We start from the raw sequence: 16636 nt of genomic DNA, 5'->3' as shown, positions 1-16636 counted from the left end.
GTCATTCAAACCTGAGAATTTTTAGTATTTCGCTTAGTTCCTGAAATTTTTACTCGTGAGTTTTGAGCTGATCAAGACTTGCAACGCGGGAAATAAATTCATATATGTTATATATATAATACGTGGTGGGCATGGTCAACCCTTACTACAACTCACTGACTTAAAACGTTCTTCGGGTCCTCCCTGCTTTTGGGGTTTGACAGGGATAACAGGATTCGCTGGGCGTAGGGGGTAAGGGGGTTTGTCGCGCAAAAGCCAAGGGGGCATAACTGTAATAGAAGGTCAGGTAATAAACACCTTATGCACTTGAGTTAATATCATGTAATTCTTGAGTTATGGCTTCTAATAATTAACCTGTATTACCTGAAATCAGGTAGAAATGGACTACCTTGAGGTCCCGTTTGGGCTTGCACTCTGAGATGTAAGATGAAAGGAAACCAAAAGAGAGAACCCTATGCATTTAAAAGAACGCTTGGCTTAGGGGGGTAACGAGATTTATGTACTACACCATTAATCAAATGCCAGTATAGGTTATTAGAGGGTGGGATTCTACAATTATGTTCCTGAAATAGGAACCAGATGCCAGTAATAGTTCACTTTGTGCAACCCTCACATTGATTGTCCTTGACCTATCATTAATAGTGTGCCTTTGTACGATCCAGTTGGTGGTCTCTTACTGCATTAATCTGCTTCCGATGGGATTACAGCTGATTTCTGCAAGGGAGAATTTCGAATGGAATGATATGGGATTGTCCACCGTCCCTGGTTAGTTGATTTTAATCCTGAGTCCTAGAATTATGGTTTATGTACACCTTAATATTTAGTCCCTGCTTTATGGTTAATATATTAAATAGGTGATTATACATAGATGTACTAGCACATTAGTGCAATATTATGCATATTATGTACTACACCATACGGGGGGCTGTGGGGCAGCGGGTGGTCAGAAAATAGTTTAACTTTAGAATTCTGGCTTTGGGAGCCAGGGGTGGGAGTTAAAATCTCCCTTTCTGGGCTCCAGGGAGGAGTTTAACCTCCGATCTCCGGATTACAAGACCGGCGCTTTTAGGCTAAGCTACTAGGGCAAGCTCATTCTAGTGCCTTGTTCTCTAACCATCCCGCTATTGGGATAAAAACAAGGAATAGGGCAAAATATAGGGCGGATGCAATTTGCCCGATGATAATAAATGGGTGTTCTACAGGTATCCCTCCAATTCATGTCAGGATAATTATGTCGGCAACCAGGGTCCAGAATAGGAATTGGGTAATTGGGCGGAATGTTAGGCCTCGTTGCTTGGAGGTGTGGAGGATTGGCACGACCATTAGTACTAGGATAGAGAATAGCAGTGCAAGAACGCCACCTAGCTTGTTTGGGATAGATCGTAGGATGGCGTAGGCGAACAGGAAATATCATTCTGGTTTAATATGAGGAGGGGTGACTAAGGGGTTTGCGGGAGTGAAATTTTCTGGGTCGCCCAGCAGGTTTGGTGAGAACAGCGCTAAGGATGTGAGGGCTAATAGCATAGCTGCAAAGCCTAGCAGGTCCTTGTAGGAAAAGTATGGGTGGAAGGAGATTTTGTCCGCATCTGAGTTAATCCCTGCTGGGTTGTTAGAGCCTGTTTCATGAAGAAATAGAAGGTGAATAATGGTTGCTGCGGCAACTACAAAGGGGAGAAGGAAGTGGAAGGCAAAAAATCGTGTTAGCGTTGCATTGTCTACTGAGAACCCCCCTCAAATTCATTGTACTAGTTCGTTCCCTACGTAAGGTACCGCTGATAGAAGGTTAGTGATTACGGTTGCACCTCAGAAGGACATTTGTCCCCATGGGAGTACGTATCCGACGAAGGCTGTCATTATTACTAGGAGAAGTAGGACGACTCCAATGTTTCAGGTTTCTTTGTAGAGGTAGGATCCATAATATAGTCCTCGGGCAATATGTATATAAATGCAGATAAAGAAGAATGATGCTCCGTTGGCGTGAATATTGCGGATAAGCCATCCGTAACTTACGTCTCGGCAGATGTGGGCCACGGAAGAAAAGGCGGTTGAGATGTCCGAGGTGTAGTGTATTGCCAGAAACAGCCCTGTCAAGATTTGGGTAACTAGGCAAAGTCCTAGGAGGGACCCAAAGTTTCATCAGACTGAGATGTTGGATGGGGTTGGTAAGTCAACCACTGCGTCATTACCAATTTTCATTAGGGGATGTGTTTTTCGTAGGCTTGCCATTATGGTTCTCATAGTTGAATAACAACGGTGGTTCTTCAAGTCACTGGTCTCGGTTAAAATCCGAGTGGGAATTATGACTTATCTTGTGTCTTTACTGTTGATGGCTTTGGTTGTTGGTTTGGTTGCTGTGGCTTCTAACCCTGCGCCATATTTCGCTGCTCTTGGTTTGGTGGTTGCGCCCGGGGTTGGGTGTGGGGTTCTTATGGGGCATGGGGGGTCCTTTTTGTCATTGGTTCTCTTTCTAATTTATTTCGGGGGGATGCTAGTGGTTTTTGCATATTCGGGCGCTTTGGCCGCTGAGCCCTTTCCAGAAGCTTGGGGGAATCGTTCTGTGATTGGTTACGTCTGATTTTACTTGCTGGGTGTCGGTGTGGTCGTGGGGATATTCTGGGAAAATTGGTATGAGGGTTCTTGGTTAGTAATTGACACCATGAAGGAGTTCTCCATGCTACGTGGCGACACTAGTGGTGTGGCCGTAATGTACTCTTCTGGGGGGGGAATGTTGGTTATTTGTGCATGGGTGTTACTACTAACTCTATTTGTGGTGCTAGAGTTGACTCGTGGACTGAGTCGGGGCGCCTTGCGTGCAGTTTAAATAGAGGCTTAGAGGACTGCAAGTGTTGTGGTCAGGAAAAAATTGTGAGGTAGGTTTTGATTATTCCTCGCTGAGTATCACTGATGCTTTTAGCCATCTTTACTTGGGCGGATGCGAGGCCTTTGGGCCCTGTGGCTTCAAACCATGTCTGGTCTACGAGTTGGGTGGCGATTGTTTGTCCTAGCAGCAAATTGAGTTTTGGGGCGAGTCGGTGAGCTTTAAACTGTTTATTTGTTAGAGCAGTTAGTTCTAGGGCCAGGAGTCCAAATTGTTGCGGGGAAGTATCCGAGCATGTTTGAGAAGTGGTGGAGTGGAATTGTAGGCGTGTAATTGTTACTGCAAGGGCGGCCATTTTTAGGGGTATGGCCATGGTTATAACTTGGGTTTTTGATGGTAAAAAATTTAATGTGATAATGAAGCCCGCAATGATACTTCCCCAGGCAAGGCGTTTGATGGGGTTAATTACCTGTGGGTTGTTCTCATTAATGGGGGACGCGGGTAGGAATCGGGGGGATCCTATGGTAACAAAGAACACTACCCGGAAGCTGTAGACTGCGGTGAAGGACGTGGCGACTAGTGTAATAATCAGGGCCCAGGCGTTTAGGTGTGAGGTGTTGAGGGCTTCAATGATAGCATCTTTTGAGAAAAAGCCCGCTAGGAAGGGGGTCCCTGTGAGGGCTAGGCTGCCAATGGTGAGGCAGGATGAGGTTAGGGGTATTAGGTTGTGAAGGCCCCCTATTTTCCGGATGTCTTGTTCGTCATTTAGGCTATGAATAATTGAGCCTGAACACAGGAATAGTATAGCTTTGAAGAAGGCGTGCGTGCAAATGTGAAGGAAGGCTAGTTGGGGCTGGTTGAGTCCAATTGTGACTATTATGAGCCCTAGTTGACTGGATGTGGAGAAAGCTACAATTTTCTTGATATCATTTTGGGTTAAGGCACAAGTGGCTGTGAATAGCGTGGTTAGTGCTCCTAGGCATAGACAGATAGTTAGTGCTAGTTCATTATTCTCTATTAAGGGGTGAAGTCGGATCAATAGGAAAATGCCAGCAACAACTATAGTGCTGGAGTGAAGTAGGGCAGAGACTGGTGTAGGGCCCTCCATGGCGGAGGGAAGTCAGGGGTGGAGGCCAAATTGGGCCGATTTCCCAGTGGCCGCAAGGATAAGTCCAACTAGGGGAAGCGTTATGTCGAAGTCCTTTGACAGGAAGAAGATTTGTTGAATTTCTCATGAGTTTAGGTTCATTGCTAGTCAGGCCATGCTTATGATTAATCCGATGTCGCCTACCCGGTTGTACAAGACGGCCTGCAGAGCTGCCGTATTAGCATCTGCTCGTCCGTATCATCACCCAATTAGTAAAAATGACATGATTCCAACTCCTTCTCAGCCAATAAAAAGTTGAAATATGTTATTGGCTGTGACTAGGATAATCATGGCAACTAAGAACAGGAGTAAGTATTTAAAGAATCGGTTTATAGTAAGATCGGAGTGTATATATCATAGGGCGAACTCTAGGATGGATCAGGTGACGTATAGTGCGATGGGGGTAAAAATGAGTGAGTAATGGTCGAACTTGAAGCTAACGTTGATGTCAAATGTGGCCGTGTTTATTCAATGTCAGTTTGTCACAATGCTTTCGACTCCCTGGTCTAAAAAAATTGTTAGTGGTAGTAGACTAACTAGGAATGCACTGCTTACAGCCGTTTTGACATGTGTGGCTGCCCATTTTGGGTCTTGGGTGTTGGGGTTGAGGGTGGTTAGTAGGGGGTAGATGAGGATTGTAATTACTAGAATGAGAGATGAGGATAAAATTATGGTTGTTGGGTACATAGCTTCTGCTTGGATTTGCACCAAGAGTTTTTGGTTCCTAAGACCAACGGATGAACTGTTATCCTTCAGAAGCTCGCGAGGAAGCCACGGAGTTTAGCCGTGGGGTTTAAGGATTAGCAGTACTTATTGCCTCGGGCCTTCCTCGGTGAGTAAAGGGGTTTTAACCCTCATCTTTAGAACCACAATCTAATATTTTGGCTAAACTTACTACCTAGTGACATCAGCCTCACATAAGTTCCGGCTTCGTAATTAAGAGAAGGACTGGGACGAGGTGTATGACTATCAGCAGGTGTTCTCGGGTATGAAATGGGGATAGTCCCATAATGTGGCTCGGTGCTGGGCCCCGTTGAGATATCAGGAATAGGTATAGTGAATAGCCTGCTGTAATTAAGGTCCCTGTCCCGGTCAGGGTGATGGTCCATGGGGATCAGTTAAACATGGTTGTAATAATTATTAGTTCTCCTATTAAGTTTGGGAGTGGTGGGAGTGCTAGGTTGGCCAGGTTAGCGACAAATCATCACACGGCTGTTAATGGGAAGATTATTTGGAGGCCTCGAGCAAGAATTATGGTTCGGCTATGGGTTCGCTCATAGGCTGTGTTGGCTAGGCAGAATAATGCGGAGGACACTAGTCCGTGGGCAATCATTAGGATGATTGCTCCCGTGAATCCTCATGGGGTTTGGACCAGAATTCCTCCGGCTACTAGGCCTATGTGACTAACGGATGAGTAGGCGATTAGTGATTTCAGATCCGTTTGTCGTAGGCAAATAGATCCTGTTATAATAATGCCCCATAAAGCCAGAATAATGAATGGGTAGGCTAATTCTTTGGATAGCGGGTCTAGCATGACTATTATCCGTATCATCCCGTATCCACCCAGTTTTAGAAGTACTGCAGCCAGGACCATGGATCCCGCCACTGGGGCCTCTACATGGGCTTTTGGTAGTCAGAGGTGCACGCCGTAGAGTGGTATTTTTACAAGGAAGGCGATTAGGCACCCAGCTCATCAGATTTTATGGCCTCAGGATTGGAGTGTGAGGGGTTGTGAGTACTGTAGAATTAGCATTGATAGAGTCCCTGTTGACTGTTGTAGTAGTAGGAGAGCCACTAGGAGTGGCAAAGACCCTGCTAAGGTATAAAATAAGAAGTAGGTGCCTGCATTGAGGCGTTCTGTTTGATTTCCCCATCGTGTAATAATAATTAGGGTCGGAATCAGTGTGGCTTCAAATATAATGTAAAATATGATTATTTCTGTTGCACCAAATGCTATGATCAGGAAGGTTTGTAATGAGGCAAGCAGGGTGATGTTAAGACGCTGACGGCTAATGGGTTCTGGGGTAATATGGTTTTGGCTGGCTAAAATTATTAGTGGAAGAAGCCAGCATGTTAGTACTAGGAGGGGGGTGGATAGTGGGTCTGTGGCTAGGTATATATTAGAGGCTGCTCACCCGGTCTCAGATGTTCACTTTAATCAGGCCAGGCTAACAAGGGCGATTAACAGGCTGTGTGCAGTTGTTGCTGTTCACAATCACTTAGGTGACGAAAGCCAGATTGTTGGGAATAGTATAATTGTAGGAATTAATACTTTTAGCATTTAGCATTGTAGGAGATTAAGGTTTTGGAGGCGGTCGGTTCCATGAGTTCGAGCCGTGGCAACTAGAAGTGCGAGTCCTGCACTAGCCTCACAAGCGGAAAACGCTAGCAGGAGTATTGGTGCGGCGGAAAATCCTGTTGATTCGAACTGTAAGGCCCATAGGGCCAGTGCAATAAATAATGATAGCATTATACCCTCAAGGCATAATAGGGCAGACAATAGGTGGGTTCGGTGAAATGCTAGTCCTATTAGCCCTAATACGAATGCTGAACTGAAGCTGAAGTGTACTGGAGTCATAAGGGGGTCGTGGAATCAAACCACGGTCTTCTGAGCCGAAATCAGAGGTCTTGTATTGGACTAACCCCCTATTCCGCTCACTCCAGGCCTCCTTGGGCTCACTCATAAATTAATCCTAGTGTGAGTAAAATTAGAACTGTTGTTGCTCAAAAAAATGTTCCGGTGGGGTTGTGGAGTTGGTCTCCCCAGGGCAGGGGGAGGAGGAGTGCAATTTCTAGGTCAAATAGAAGAAACAGGATGGCTACTAAAAAAAATCGTAGGGAAAAGGGCAGTCGAGCTGACCCAAGGGGGTCAAAACCACACTCGTATGGTGAGAGTTTCTCTGCGTCCCGGCTTATCTGGGGTAGTCAGAAGGATACGACTGCTAAAGTTGAAGAAAGAGCTATGGTAATAAGTAGAATGGTGATAATTAGATTCATTATCTTTCCTTGGGGTTTAACCAAGACTAAATGATTGGAAGTCACTTGTACTAACTCTAATACTAGAAGGATTATGAGCCTCATCAGTAGATGAATACGTAGAGGAATAGTCATACTACGTCGACGAAGTGTCAGTATCATGCGGCAGCTTCGAAGCCGAAGTGGTGTTCAGATGTAAAGTGGTATTGAATTTGGCGTAGGAGGCACACGGCTAAGAAGGTCGATCCGATAATGACGTGAAGCCCATGGAATCCTGTGGCTACAAAGAAGGTTGAACCATAGACTCCGTCCGCGATTGTGAAGGGCGCTTCATAGTATTCTATGGCCTGTAGGGCAGTGAAGTAGAGCCCAAGTAGAATTGTAAGGGCTAAAGATTGAATGGCCTGTTTACGTTCTCCTTCTATTAGGCTGTGGTGTGCCCACGTTACTGTAACTCCGGACGCTAGTAGAACGGCTGTGTTAAGAAGTGGCACCTCGAATGGATCCAGGGTTGTGATTCCCGTTGGTGGTCAACATCCTCCTAGCTCAGGAGTGGGTGCGAGGCTAGAGTGGTAGAAGGCTCAGAAGAAGCCCAGGAAGAAGAACACTTCGGATGTGATAAACAGAATTATTCCGTAGCGTAGGCCTTTTTGTACAGGGGGTGTGTGGTGGCCTTGAAATGTTCCTTCTCGGATAATATCACGTCACCACTGATATATTGTCAGGAGGGTAAGAATTAATCCTAGGGTTATTAGGGTAGTTGAGTGGAAAATGAACCAGATTGCTAATCCGGATGTCAGGAGGAGAGCAGCGATTGCGCCGGTTAGTGGTCATGGGCGTGGATCAACCATATGATATGCATGTGCTTGGTGGGCCATTAAACGTTTTCTTGTAGATATAAGCTTAGTAGAAGGACAAATACATAGGCTTGAATTATTGCCACTGCCACTTCTAGTAGCGTCAGGAGAAATAAAACAGTGGCGGTGAGAATGGCCACCGTCGGTATCATTGGTAGCAAAACAAATACGGCAGTGGCGATCAGTTGAATGAGCAGGTGGCCCGCAGTTAAGTTTGCCGTGAGTCGCACGCCTAGGGCTAGTGGGCGGATGAATAGGCTAATTGTTTCGATGATGATTAGTACGGGGATCAGGGGGATTGGTGTGCCTTCGGGTAGTAGATGTCCTAGGGCAACCGTTGGTTGGTTTCGTATGCCAATAATTACCGTTGCAAGCCATAGGGGTACAGCAAATCCCATGTTTAAGGATAGTTGGGTGGTAGGGGTGAAAGTATATGGGAGGAGGCCTAGTATGTTGATGGTAATCAAAAATACTATTAATGAGGTTAGCAAGAGGGCTCACTTGTGTCCTCCTACGTTTAGGGGTAGCATTAGTTGGCTGGTGAATCGATTGATCAATCATCCTTGAATTGTAATTAGTCGGTTGTTAATCCATCGTGATGATGGGGTAGGGTAAAGTACCCAGGGCAGTGTAATTGCAATGACGATAAGGGGTATTCCCAAATGGGTGGGGCTTACAAATTGATCGAATAAGCTTACTATCATTTATCATGGTCAGTCTCAGGATTCGTTTTTGTGCTTCTCGGCACTCACTGGGGTTGGTTCATTGGTGAATACATGATTAACTATTCCGGTTGGGGCAATTGTAAGGAAAATTATTCATGAAAATACTAAGATAGCAAATCAGGGTGCGGGGTTTAGTTGTGGCATTTCACTAAAGGTGGTGAGGGAGGCACCAATCTTGGCTTAAAAGGCCAACGCTTTGTCCAATATTTAGCTTCCTAGTGAGGCGTCTTCTAGTATTAGTGATGATCAGTTTTCGAAATGTTCTAGTGGGACGGCTTCTACTACAATAGGTATAAAGCTGTGATTGGCTCCGCAAATTTCGGAACATTGTCCATAAAACACTCCGGGGCGGGAGGCAATAAAGGCGGTTTGATTAAGTCGTCCCGGAACTGCGTCCATTTTTACACCCAGCGATGGGACAGCTCAAGAATGTAATACATCTTCGGCGGAGACTAGTACGCGGATTGGGGATTCTATTGGGACCACCATTCGATGGTCTGCTTCAAGGAGCCGAAATTGCCCAGGGTTTAAGTCTTGGGTTGGGATTATGTAGGAGTCAAAGCCCAAGTCCTCGTAGTCTGTGTATTCGTAGCTTCAGTATCATTGGTGACCCATGGCTTTAATCGTTAGATGCGGGTCATTGATTTCATCTATGAGGTACAGGATGCGGAGGGAGGGGAGAGCAATTAAAATTAGGATAACGGCTGGTAGGACAGTTCATACGATCTCAATTTCTTGAGAGTCTAGGATATATTTGTTGGTGAGTTTGGTTGACACTATTGCAACAATAATATATAGTACCAAAGTGCTAATTAAAAATACAATTATTAAGGCGTGGTCGTGAAAATGAAGAAGTTCTTCTATAACGGGTGATGCCGCGTCTTGGAATCCTAGTTGTGTGGGATGTGCCATTAAGCTGTGTAGCTTAAGACATGCAGGGGTTTAACCTACGATTTCACCTTGACAAGTGATGTAATTTACGTTTTACTAATGTCTTTAGAAGGAAGTGGCAGAGTGGTTATGCGGCTGGCTTGAAACCAGCACATGGGGGTTCAATTCCTCCTTTCCTCGGTTAATTTGACTGGACTTGAACGAATGCGGGTTCTTCAAACGTGTGGTAGGGAGGAGGGCATCCATGCAGTCATTCTACGTTTGTTGCGGTTAATTCCACAGATATTACTTCTCGTTTAGCGGCGAAAGCTTCTCACAGGATGAAGAGGAACATGATTACTGCCACAAGTGAGATAAGAGACCCAATGGAGGAGACTGTGTTTCATAGGGCATAGGCGTCTGGGTAATCAGAGTATCGTCGAGGCATTCCGGCTAGGCCTAGGAAATGTTGGGGAAAGAATGTTAGGTTAACGCCAATAAATATTACCCCAAAATGAATTTTTGTCCATGTGCTGTGGAGGGTGTATCCTGAAAATAATGGAAACCAGTGAACGAATGCTGCTATGATGGCGAATACGGCACCCATCGAGAGGACGTAGTGGAAGTGTGCAACTACGTAGTATGTGTCGTGCAGCACAATATCTAGTGATGAGTTGGCTAATACAATTCCAGTCAGTCCTCCCACCGTAAACAAAAAGATAAACCCAAGAGCCCACAGTATTGGTGTTTCTCATTTAATTGACCCTCCGTGAAGAGTGGCTAATCAGCTAAATACTTTTACACCTGTTGGAATTGCAATAATTATGGTCGCGGATGTGAAGTAAGCACGAGTGTCTACGTCCATTCCAACCGTGAACATGTGGTGGGCTCATACAATAAAGCCTAGAAGGCCGATGGCCATTATGGCTCATACTATACCCATATAGCCAAACGGTTCTTTTTTCCCTGCATAGTAGGCCACGACGTGGGAAATAATACCAAATCCTGGTAAGATAAGGATGTAAACCTCTGGGTGGCCAAAGAATCAAAATAGGTGTTGGTAGAGGATTGGGTCTCCTCCCCCCGCGGGGTCAAAGAATGTTGTGTTTAGGTTTCGGTCTGTCAGAAGTATAGTAATTCCTGCGGCCAGGACTGGCAGGGATAGAAGAAGAAGGACAGCTGTTACAAGTACGGCCCATACGAATAGGGGTGTCTGATATTGGGAGATGGCTGGAGGTTTCATGTTAATTGTTGTGGTAATAAAGTTGATTGCTCCGAGAATTGACGAAACACCTGCCAAGTGTAGGGAAAAAATAGTTAAATCTACAGAGGCTCCGGCATGGGCAAGATTACCCGCAAGTGGGGGATATACTGTTCACCCCGTTCCGGCCCCGGCTTCAACCCCGGAAGAGGCCACCAGCAGAAGGAATGAGGGGGGCAGAAGTCAGAAGCTTATGTTGTTTATCCGGGGAAATGCCATATCAGGGGCTCCAATCATTAGCGGTACAAGTCAGTTTCCAAATCCCCCAATTAAGATGGGTATTACTATAAAGAAGATTATAACAAAGGCGTGGGCGGTAACGATTACATTATAAATTTGATCGTCGCCGAGAAGTGATCCGGGTTGGCTCAGTTCGGCTCGGATTAGAAGGCTTAGGGCAGTTCCTACTATTCCGGCTCAGGCACCAAATACAAGATAAAGGGTGCCAATGTCTTTGTGGTTGGTAGAGAAGAATCAGCGTGTGATTGCCACAGGTAGGATGGCCGAGTGTTATAGGCGGTGGGTTGTAGCCCCGAAGACAGAGGTTTGAGTCCTCTTCCTGTCATAGCTCCGTGGTGAAGAGCACATTAGATTGCAAATCTAAAGACGCAGACTAACCTCTGCCGGGGCTTTCTTCCCGCCTCACCCGGCTAACGGCGGGAAGAAGTAGATGAATGCTCGCTGGCTTGGGCGCTTAGCTGTTAACTAAGAGTTTGTAGGATCGAGGCCTTCTCATCTAGAAAAGGCTTTAGCTTAATTAAAGTGTCTGATTGTGCATTACAGAAGATGTGGGATAGAGTCCCGCAAGTCTTATCATGGGCTAGGAGGTTTTCACTCCTGCTTAGAGCTTTGAAGGCTCTTGGTCTATATTATTATCCTAAGTCCCTATGTAGCCATCAGTAGGACTGCTGGGGTCAGAGGGAGTAGTCCTAGCGCAATGGTTGTGGAGAGGGCCAGGGGAGGGGTTAATTGGGTTGATTGGGCCCGCCAGGGGGCGATTGAGTTGACTGTACTGGGGAAAACTGTCAGGGTCATTGCGTAGCATAGACGCAGATAAAAGTAGAGACTCAGTAGGGCAGCCAGAGCTATCACCGTTGCCGTGAGAGGCAGGTCTTGTTTAGTCAATTCTTGTAGAATTAACCATTTTGGTATAAATCCAGTCAGGGGAGGTAAGCCTCCCAGGGAGAGTAGGACCAAAGCAGTCGTTGCTACTAGAACCGGGCTTTTTGACCACATCATTGCGAGTGGGCTTATTTTAGTAGCTAGTGCTATTTTTAGTGATAAAAATGCTGCGGAACTCATGATAATATATGTTCCTAGTGCAATTAGGGTAAGTTGTGGGGCGTATTGGATTACAATAATTATTCATCCTATGTGTGCGATTGAAGAGTAGGCTAGAATTTTTCGGAGTTGGGTTTGGTTAAGTCCGCTTCAGCCGCCAACGCACGTAGGTGACGTACCCAGTAATGTTCGTAGGAGTGTGGGGTTAGGCTGGGCCACTTGTATGATTAGTGCAAACGGTGCAAGTTTCTGTCAGTTTGAAAGAATTAGTCCCGTAAATAGGTCCAGGCCCTGTAGTACTTCTGGCATTCAGAAGTGGACTGGCGCTAGCCCAATTTTAAGTGCTAGGGCAGCAATGACCATTGTAGCGGCAAGAGGGTGTGATAAGTTGTTAATGTCTCACTCTCCGACGAGTCAGGCATTTGTCGTGCTTGCAAACAGGATTATGGCTGCTGCAGTAGCTTGGGTCAGGAAGTATTTGGTGGTTGCCTCTACCCCTCGTGGGTGGTGGTGCTGGGCCATGAGGGGCAAAATCGCTAGGGTGTTAATTTCCAGTCCTATTCAAGCAAGCAGCCAGTGGGAGCTGGCAAAAGTTAGGGTAGTTCCCAGTCCGAGGCTGGACAAAAGAATGGTGAGTACGTAGGGGTTCATTGGTAGAGGAGGGATTTTAACCGTCATGTTCGGGGTATGGGCCCGACAGCTTAATTAGCTGACCCTATCTTAGAAAGTGGTGTAGAGGAAGCACCAGGAGTTTTGATCTCCTGAGGATGGGTTCGATCCCCTTCTTTCTAGGAACTGGGGGGATTTACACCCCCATTAGCCACTCTATCAAAGTGGTCCTTGGGTATTCAGGCACAGTTCCTTAGTCTCTAGATTTGCGGGGGGAGGCCTGCAAATGCGATGGGCAGGGCAATATGTCATAGGACCAGGGCTAGGGTTAGGGGGAGAAAATTTTTTCACACCAGGTGTATTAGTTGGTCGTATCGAAACCGCGGGTACGAGGCCCGCACTCATAGGAAAACAATAGAAAGCAGCGCGGCCTTAGTTATTAGGTTGACAGCGGTTAGTTCCGGGATGGTCGGGATGTGGGATGCTCCTATGAATAGAATGGCCGAGAGTGTGTTCATTAGTAGGATGTTAGCGTATTCAGCTAGGAAAAACAAGGCGAATGGTCCCCCTGCATACTCTACGTTAAAGCCGGATACTAGCTCTGATTCTCCTTCTGTTAGGTCGAATGGTGCCCGGTTTGTCTCGGCCAGAGTAGAGATGTACCACATGGCGGCTAGGGGCCAGGCGGGCACGAGTAGTCAGATGCTTTCTTGGGTGGTATTAAATATTTGTAGCGTGTACCCGCCGGAGAAGATGATCACTGAAAGCAGGATTAGTCCTAGGCTGACTTCATACGAGATTGTTTGGGCTACGGCTCGCAGGGCCCCAATCAGTGCGTACTTTGAGTTTGATGCTCACCCGGATCCTAGAATCGAGTATACTGCGAGGCTGGATAGTGCCAGAATGAATAGGACTCCTAGGTTCAGGTCAGCCACGGGATAAGGTATTGGTATTGGCGCCCAGAGGGTTATGGCGAGTGTTAATGCTAGTATGGGGGCTGCTAAGAAGAGGAACGGGGATGAGGTTGACGGGCGGATTGGTTCCTTAATGAATAGTTTTACCCCATCGGCAATAGGTTGCAATAGTCCGTATGGTCCTACAACGTTCGGGCCTTTTCGTAGTTGTATGTATCCTAGAACCTTTCGTTCGATTAGCGTTAAGAAAGCCACTGCTAGCAGGACAGGGACGATGTAGGCTAGTGGGTTAATAAGGTGGGTTATTAGGGTGCTCATCATGAACTAAGGAGAGGATTTGAACCTCTGGCTGAAAGGGCTTAGGCCTTTTGCAATTTACCATGCTCTGCCACCCAGTATGTCCTTATCTTGGCCCATATTTTGGCTCGCCCTTTGTTTGATTTAGTTGCCTTCATCAATTAGGGGTGGGGCGTGCCTTAGGTATAGGCCCCTCTTCTCCGGTCCTTTCGTACTAGGAGAAGTAGCATTACAGATAGAAACTGACCTGGATTGCTCCGGTCTGAACTCAGATCACGTAGGACTTTAATCGTTGAACAAACGAACCCTTAATAGCGGCTGCACCATTAGGATGTCCTGATCCAACATCGAGGTCGTAAACCCTCTCGTCGATATGGACTCTGGGAGAGGATTGCGCTGTTATCCCTAGGGTAACTTGGTCCGTTGATCGGCTCATGTGGCCGGATCATATTTAGTCAGATGTTCTGTGGTTTAGAGGTGTCCCTCTTGACTTTAGGACAGTAATCCCGGTCTGCTCGGAGGCTATTCTTTCCTCCGTGGTCGCCCCAACCGAAGGTAAAATCCCATGATTCGCTAAGTTTATGCTTTTGGTGAGTCGTTTAACGCGATTGGGTTTGTACCTTAAGCTCCAAAGGGTCTTCTCGTCTTGTAGATGTATACCCGCTTCTGCACGGATAGATCAATTTCACTGACTCGAAAGGGGAGACAGTTAAGCCCTCGTTTAGCCATTCATACGGGTCTTCATTTAAAAGACAAGTGATTGCGCTACCTTTGCACGGTCAAAATACCGCGGCCGTTAGAACCCATAGTCACTGGGCAGGCTGGACCTCCTATACCTAGATGTTTGCAGGAGGCGATGTTTTTGGTAAACAGGCGAGGCTTGTGTTTGCCGAGTTCCTTCCCTTTCTTTTAGTCTTTCCCTTAGGGTAGCACTCCAGTGTGGGGCTAACGGTCGCAGATTCGCTGTGGGTTCTTCTTGTTCTTCTTCGCCGGCCACATTTCCCTCTTTGATTGGGTCCGTTAATTACCAGTGGTTGGTCCGATCTAGTTTACACTTGTGCCTGGGAGAAGGTCGTCTTCTTGTTACTCATTTTAGCATAGTCTCTCCCATGTGGGCATGGGGGGGCCTAATAAACGTAGGGGAGTGGGATGTATTATCAGTATAATAAACTTCGTTCCGTTTGAGCTTTAACGCTTTCTATCTAGGTGGCTGCTTTTAGGCCCACTAAAACGGCTAATTTTGTATAATATGATCCTTATCCTCCTGTTAAGGTTGTATCCTTGGTTAAAGGGGCTGTACCCCCTCCAACTAACTCTCGCGTTTTTCTCTTGCGTCTAACTTTTGATGTTTACTTGCTTGATTGGGGGATGCGCGAGGCTGAACTTCTATCCATCTCTTAGGCAACCAGCTATCACCAGGTTCGGTAGGTCTGTCACACTCTACCCGGAGTTCTTCCCACTCTTTTGCCACAGAGACGGGTTGGCCCTAAATAGGCTGTCTCGGGGTAGCTCACCTGGTTTCGGGGTTTCGAACTAAAGGTCTCTTTGCTCGAGGGTTCTGGCTAAATCATGATGCAAAAGGTACGAGGTTTAACCTCTGCTTTTTGGTGCTTATATGGGTTGTTTCATTTCTCTTTCAGCTTTCCCTTGCGGTACTTTCTCTATTGCTCGGGGTTGAGCCTTTTCCGTCTCCCGTACTTAGGCATAAAAATGGTTTAGTTTTCTCATTTAGGTTCTGTCCAATTATCTGTATTGTTAAGTTACTTAGGTGTTTAAGCTAGCTGTTTGGCTCAGGGCAATCCAACTTGCATGGATGTCTTCTCAGTGTAAGGGAGATGCTTGTCTATCTCAGCCATACCCTGGGTTTAATCCAAGTGCACCTTCCGGTACACTTACCATGTTACGACTTGCCTCCCCTCGTTGGCGCTTCGGTGTTATTTACAGTTGGTGCAATTTAACAGGGGAGAGTGACGGGCGGTGTGTACGCGCCTCAGAGCCGGGTTCAAAAGGACTCTCTGTTTCCTTTTTACTACTAAATCCTCCTTCGAGCACTTTTTCATAGTGCTGTTCGTGTTATTCTACAGTAGAAAATGTAGCCCATTTCTTCCCACTTCGTGCGCTACACCTCGACCTGACGTTTTGGGTTGTGCCCATTCTGCTTACTGTTGGCCCTTCACAGGGTAAGCTGACGACGGCGGTATATAGGCGGGAGTGACTAGAAGTGGTGAGGTTTAACGGGGATTATCGGTTCTAGAACAGGCTCCTCTAGGGGGGTCTAAGGCACCGCCAAGTCCTTTGGGTTTTAAGCTGACGCTCGTAGTACCCTGGCGAATGTCTATTGTAACTTGACATCTGGGTTTATGACTGAGCATAGTGGGGTATCTAATCCCAGTTTGTTCCTCAGTTTTCGTGGGGTCAGGTGGGCTTAACTAAAGCTACTTTCGTGCTTGGGCTTCGGGCGCCTAGAAGCGTATAACGGCCAAAGGGCCCTTTGGCTTTATTCTTATGCTCCCTTAACCACCCTTTACGCCGTGTTTATCAACTGGGGTCCCTCGTATAACCGCGGTGGCTGGCACGAGTTTTACCGGCCCTCTTAGCTCTAACTAAGTCAAGTTTTCACTTATAGCTTAATATTTATCACTGCTGAATTCCCTTGGGGGTGTGGCCTGGCAAGGCGTCTTGGGCTAAGTTTTGAGCCTGATGCCTGCTCCTCGTCCCCGGGCGGGGGATTAAGGGCATTCTCACGGGGCTGCGGAGACTTGCATGTGTAAGTCGAGCTAAAGCTGATAATAAAGTCAGGACCAAGCCTTTGTGCGGGCGGAGCTTTTCAGGGCTCATCTTAGCATCTTCAGTGCTATGCTTTGTGTTAAGCTACGCCGGC

General features: G+C 46.6%; 13 protein-coding genes across 13 annotated transcripts, besides 24 other annotated features; 1 reads left to right on the top strand and 12 right to left on the bottom strand. All coding sequences in view use genetic code 2, as the record gives it.

The window, feature by feature from the left end:
- Positions 1-944: 944 nt before the first annotated feature.
- Positions 945-1013, top strand: a tRNA (tRNA-Pro).
- Positions 1014-1085, bottom strand: a tRNA (tRNA-Thr).
- Positions 1086-2226, bottom strand: CYTB (cytochrome b). Its single transcript has one exon. A coding segment is annotated over exon 1 (1141 nt).
- Positions 2227-2232: 6 nt separating this feature from the next.
- Positions 2233-2299, top strand: a tRNA (tRNA-Glu).
- ND6 (NADH dehydrogenase subunit 6) lies at positions 2300-2821 on the top strand. Its single transcript has one exon. The coding sequence runs from the start codon at positions 2300-2302 to the stop codon at positions 2819-2821; it is 522 nt and encodes a 173-aa protein (YP_138251.1).
- On the bottom strand, positions 2822-4652 carry ND5 (NADH dehydrogenase subunit 5). The gene has a single exon. A coding segment is annotated over exon 1 (1831 nt).
- Positions 4653-4725, bottom strand: a tRNA (tRNA-Leu).
- Positions 4726-4728: 3 nt separating this feature from the next.
- Positions 4729-4796, bottom strand: a tRNA (tRNA-Ser).
- Positions 4797-4864, bottom strand: a tRNA (tRNA-His).
- Positions 4864-6246, bottom strand: ND4 (NADH dehydrogenase subunit 4). Its single transcript has one exon. It carries the CDS (start codon positions 6244-6246, stop codon positions 4864-4866), a length of 1383 nt encoding a protein of 460 aa, YP_138249.1.
- On the bottom strand, positions 6247-6543 carry ND4L (NADH dehydrogenase subunit 4L). Its single transcript has one exon. The coding sequence runs from the start codon at positions 6541-6543 to the stop codon at positions 6247-6249; it is 297 nt and encodes a 98-aa protein (YP_138248.1).
- Positions 6544-6613, bottom strand: a tRNA (tRNA-Arg).
- On the bottom strand, positions 6612-6962 carry ND3 (NADH dehydrogenase subunit 3). Its single transcript has one exon. The coding sequence runs from the start codon at positions 6960-6962 to the stop codon at positions 6612-6614; it is 351 nt and encodes a 116-aa protein (YP_138247.1).
- Positions 6963-7034, bottom strand: a tRNA (tRNA-Gly).
- On the bottom strand, positions 7034-7819 carry COX3 (cytochrome c oxidase subunit III). Its single transcript has one exon. The coding sequence runs from the start codon at positions 7817-7819 to the stop codon at positions 7034-7036; it is 786 nt and encodes a 261-aa protein (YP_138246.1).
- On the bottom strand, positions 7819-8502 carry ATP6 (ATP synthase F0 subunit 6). The gene has a single exon. The coding sequence runs from the start codon at positions 8500-8502 to the stop codon at positions 7819-7821; it is 684 nt and encodes a 227-aa protein (YP_138245.1).
- ATP8 (ATP synthase F0 subunit 8) lies at positions 8503-8667 on the bottom strand. The gene has a single exon. It carries the CDS (start codon positions 8665-8667, stop codon positions 8503-8505), a length of 165 nt encoding a protein of 54 aa, YP_138244.1.
- A 1-nt stretch (position 8668) lies between these two features.
- Positions 8669-8744, bottom strand: a tRNA (tRNA-Lys).
- Positions 8745-9435, bottom strand: COX2 (cytochrome c oxidase subunit II). The gene has a single exon. A coding segment is annotated over exon 1 (691 nt).
- Positions 9436-9449: 14 nt separating this feature from the next.
- Positions 9450-9520, bottom strand: a tRNA (tRNA-Asp).
- Positions 9521-9524: 4 nt separating this feature from the next.
- Positions 9525-9594, top strand: a tRNA (tRNA-Ser).
- Position 9595: 1 nt separating this feature from the next.
- On the bottom strand, positions 9596-11146 carry COX1 (cytochrome c oxidase subunit I). Its single transcript has one exon. It carries the CDS (start codon positions 11144-11146, stop codon positions 9596-9598), a length of 1551 nt encoding a protein of 516 aa, YP_138242.1.
- Position 11147: 1 nt separating this feature from the next.
- Positions 11148-11219, top strand: a tRNA (tRNA-Tyr).
- Positions 11220-11286, top strand: a tRNA (tRNA-Cys).
- Positions 11287-11321: 35 nt separating this feature from the next.
- Positions 11322-11394, top strand: a tRNA (tRNA-Asn).
- Positions 11395-11396: 2 nt separating this feature from the next.
- Positions 11397-11467, top strand: a tRNA (tRNA-Ala).
- A 1-nt stretch (position 11468) lies between these two features.
- Positions 11469-11541, bottom strand: a tRNA (tRNA-Trp).
- On the bottom strand, positions 11540-12586 carry ND2 (NADH dehydrogenase subunit 2). Its single transcript has one exon. It carries the CDS (start codon positions 12584-12586, stop codon positions 11540-11542), a length of 1047 nt encoding a protein of 348 aa, YP_138241.1.
- Positions 12587-12656, bottom strand: a tRNA (tRNA-Met).
- Positions 12657-12727, top strand: a tRNA (tRNA-Gln).
- Positions 12726-12798, bottom strand: a tRNA (tRNA-Ile).
- Positions 12799-12804: 6 nt separating this feature from the next.
- ND1 (NADH dehydrogenase subunit 1) lies at positions 12805-13779 on the bottom strand. Its single transcript has one exon. It carries the CDS (start codon positions 13777-13779, stop codon positions 12805-12807), a length of 975 nt encoding a protein of 324 aa, YP_138240.1.
- Positions 13780-13856, bottom strand: a tRNA (tRNA-Leu).
- Positions 13857-15545, bottom strand: an rRNA (l-rRNA).
- Positions 15546-15617, bottom strand: a tRNA (tRNA-Val).
- Positions 15618-16567, bottom strand: an rRNA (s-rRNA).
- Positions 16568-16636, bottom strand: a tRNA (tRNA-Phe).

The sequence above is a fragment of the mitochondrial genome of Myxocyprinus asiaticus (genome assembly GCF_019703515.2).
Source record: "Myxocyprinus asiaticus mitochondrion, complete genome".
Classification (NCBI taxonomy): domain Eukaryota; kingdom Metazoa; phylum Chordata; class Actinopteri; order Cypriniformes; family Catostomidae; genus Myxocyprinus; species Myxocyprinus asiaticus.
This window is presented reverse-complemented; position numbering and strand designations above follow the sequence as displayed.